Below are 2,407 nucleotides of genomic sequence, written 5' to 3'. Positions count from 1 at the left end.
TCTAACATATTTTAGAACACAACTTTATCATTGGAGACATACATGCCATTTTGTCATACTTTCATACCAACCAAAGTCATAATATTTTATGTTTCTTTTTTTACAGACTAATATGAGAGGGGAAACATAATTCAATAGAAAAAGAGAGGAAAAAAACAAAAGCCAGCAAAAAGGAAAAAAACTATCTATATTTTTCTGGCTGTATTTTTGCTCCATCTACTGTATGTGTATGTCTGGAGGGTCCTAATTGCTGCTGAGGTCAGGCTGCTGAGCAGTAAAGGGTTGTGTTTAATGCAGGTAAGAGTGTGCGTGTGTGCATGTGTGTGTGTGACTGCTCTGCATGCCCTTGACTTGCAGCTGGCAAACAACGCTTTAGGCCTCCACAGCTGCCTCATCATTACTGTTCACAGGGATCCCCTGCCACACACTCACACGCACACACTTGCAGGCACACACAGTGAGAGAGACTTAGTCACAGCTACACAGGCACAAAAACAGACACACGCAGACATACACAGAGACACTCACCCCTTCCCGCAGGCTCCTCATTAAGCCAGTGTAGGCGGCAGCGGGAACGAACCACAGTCCCTCTGGGGAGCCTCTCTTCTCCTCCTGATAGAGAGACATGGAAAAGTCAGTGAGAACGGGTGAGAGGATAGAGGAGGATAGGGTACAAAAGGGGTTGGGGGTGGGGGGGGGCAGTGGAGGACTAGGGTGGGAGTTTGAGAAAGGCAGAGAGATAACATGGAGGAGATGCAAGTAGAGAGGAGTGAGGGAAAGGGCAAGAAAGGACCCAGTAGGGGAGGGTAGAATGGAGCAAGAGGAGCCATGACATCTTGACTCCTTGGTTACCATGTCTATGCTTGAGCATGCTTTCATAACTTTTCAAATTCAACAGATTTGTTTCTTCAATATTGATTTTACTTAGAAACATATAAGTGACTGATAGTCGACCCTGGCATACTAGGCCAATGTAATTCCCCAGTCCTCATTCATGTAGTGGCATGTGTCACGTACAAAATGCATTAAAATGCAACTAGCTAGTGCAAAGTTAGTATTAACTTGCAGTTGAATAAGTAGATTGCATAGTCAATGTCTCTTTTGCAATGCCAAAAACTTTAATTACTTTTTATTTCTGTTGTAATAATACTGTATTTAACTGTTTAACTAATAGTAATAATCAGCCAAAATTCTTATTGTTGGATAACAGTTAATTATTAACATCCCTAATGTGTTACCATTTGACATGTTTTCTGTCGTTGTGTTTGTGTACTTACTGTAATCATCTTTAACAGTTTTACATAAGAGGTAGAAAAGAGAATAATTCAAACTTTCCACAGCTAATCAGCATTTATATGCATTAATCAACCAGCAGAACCGGACTCTGTCTATGCGTGCGTGCGTGCAGAGAGAGAGAGCGAGAGAAAGAGAGAGAGAGCGAGAGAGAACATTTTAGTGTTGTCTTTTTCGTCAATGACATTGCATGTTGATATCACCACAATCAGCGTTTTCTAACGACGGTGTTGTCTCATATTATCGTCAACAAATTCAACACTTGTGGCGTTGAAGTATGGATTTGATTCACAAGGGTATAAGTTAGCAGTAGATTTAATTAACCTGGACCCAGGGTGAGTCTGATGAAAACTGCTGTCTTTGCAGGTTATGTTCTGCCTCTGTTTAGAAGGGGTGAATGTACAGGTCACAGCAACTTAATACAACATAATGTCTAGCTTTCATTTGATTTTTTGTGTGGTCAAATGGCTTTTTATTGAATTTTCTCTTAGCGAAATACTAGACACGGAAAAGCCAGAGTTACATAGCACCTTTTTCCCCCCCAACCTTATTCAACACAACAGTTGCAATGTTCCTGTCAGCTATCCGCTGCCCAAGCCAGTAAACCCCCCCACCGCTGTCCAGAGTGTGTCAAGATCCTGCTGCTGTATGCTGCACCAGCAGTTTGTTTGGCATGTAGTTTTAGTCAGTTTTTAATATCCAATAATGTCCAACTTGCTCCAACATCCAAACCCCAAGTTCATTGGGTACCCAGGAAAACAAGTGTGAAGTAGATTAGATGAACGGTTCATAAGATATTTCACTCTCACACACACACACACACACACACACACACACACACACACACACACCAATTTTAATTTAATAAAGGGAGACGTATCTGTACATATGTACAGTGGGGCTCAAAAGTTTGGGCACCCCAGGTGAAAATTTGTATTAATGTGCTAAAGATGCTAAGAAAAGATGAAAAAAATCTCCAAAAGGCATCAGATGACAGATTAGACATTTGTATAATATTTCACAAAAAGTTAGATTTTATTTTCATCATTTACACTTTCAAAATAAAAGAAAACCTGCAGAGTCTGTAGCATGCACTGCCCCCTTTGGAAAGCTG

General features: G+C 40.9%; 1 protein-coding gene across 6 annotated transcripts in view; it reads right to left on the bottom strand.

Moving 5' to 3' along the window:
- ulk4 (unc-51 like kinase 4) overlaps positions 1-2,407 on the bottom strand; it is a 119,848-nt gene that overhangs the window by 94,184 nt on the left and 23,257 nt on the right. For all 6 annotated transcript variants that reach the window (XM_032518168.1, XM_032518170.1, XM_032518172.1 and 3 more), the window contains exon 19: positions 529-612. In XM_032518168.1, coding sequence (XP_032374059.1) covers positions 529-612 — 84 coding nt within the window. The remainder of the gene's footprint in view (positions 1-528; positions 613-2,407) is intronic.

Source organism: Etheostoma spectabile, chromosome 6 (assembly GCF_008692095.1).
Source record: "Etheostoma spectabile isolate EspeVRDwgs_2016 chromosome 6, UIUC_Espe_1.0, whole genome shotgun sequence".
Lineage (NCBI taxonomy): Eukaryota > Metazoa > Chordata > Actinopteri > Perciformes > Percidae > Etheostoma > Etheostoma spectabile.
This window is presented reverse-complemented; position numbering and strand designations above follow the sequence as displayed.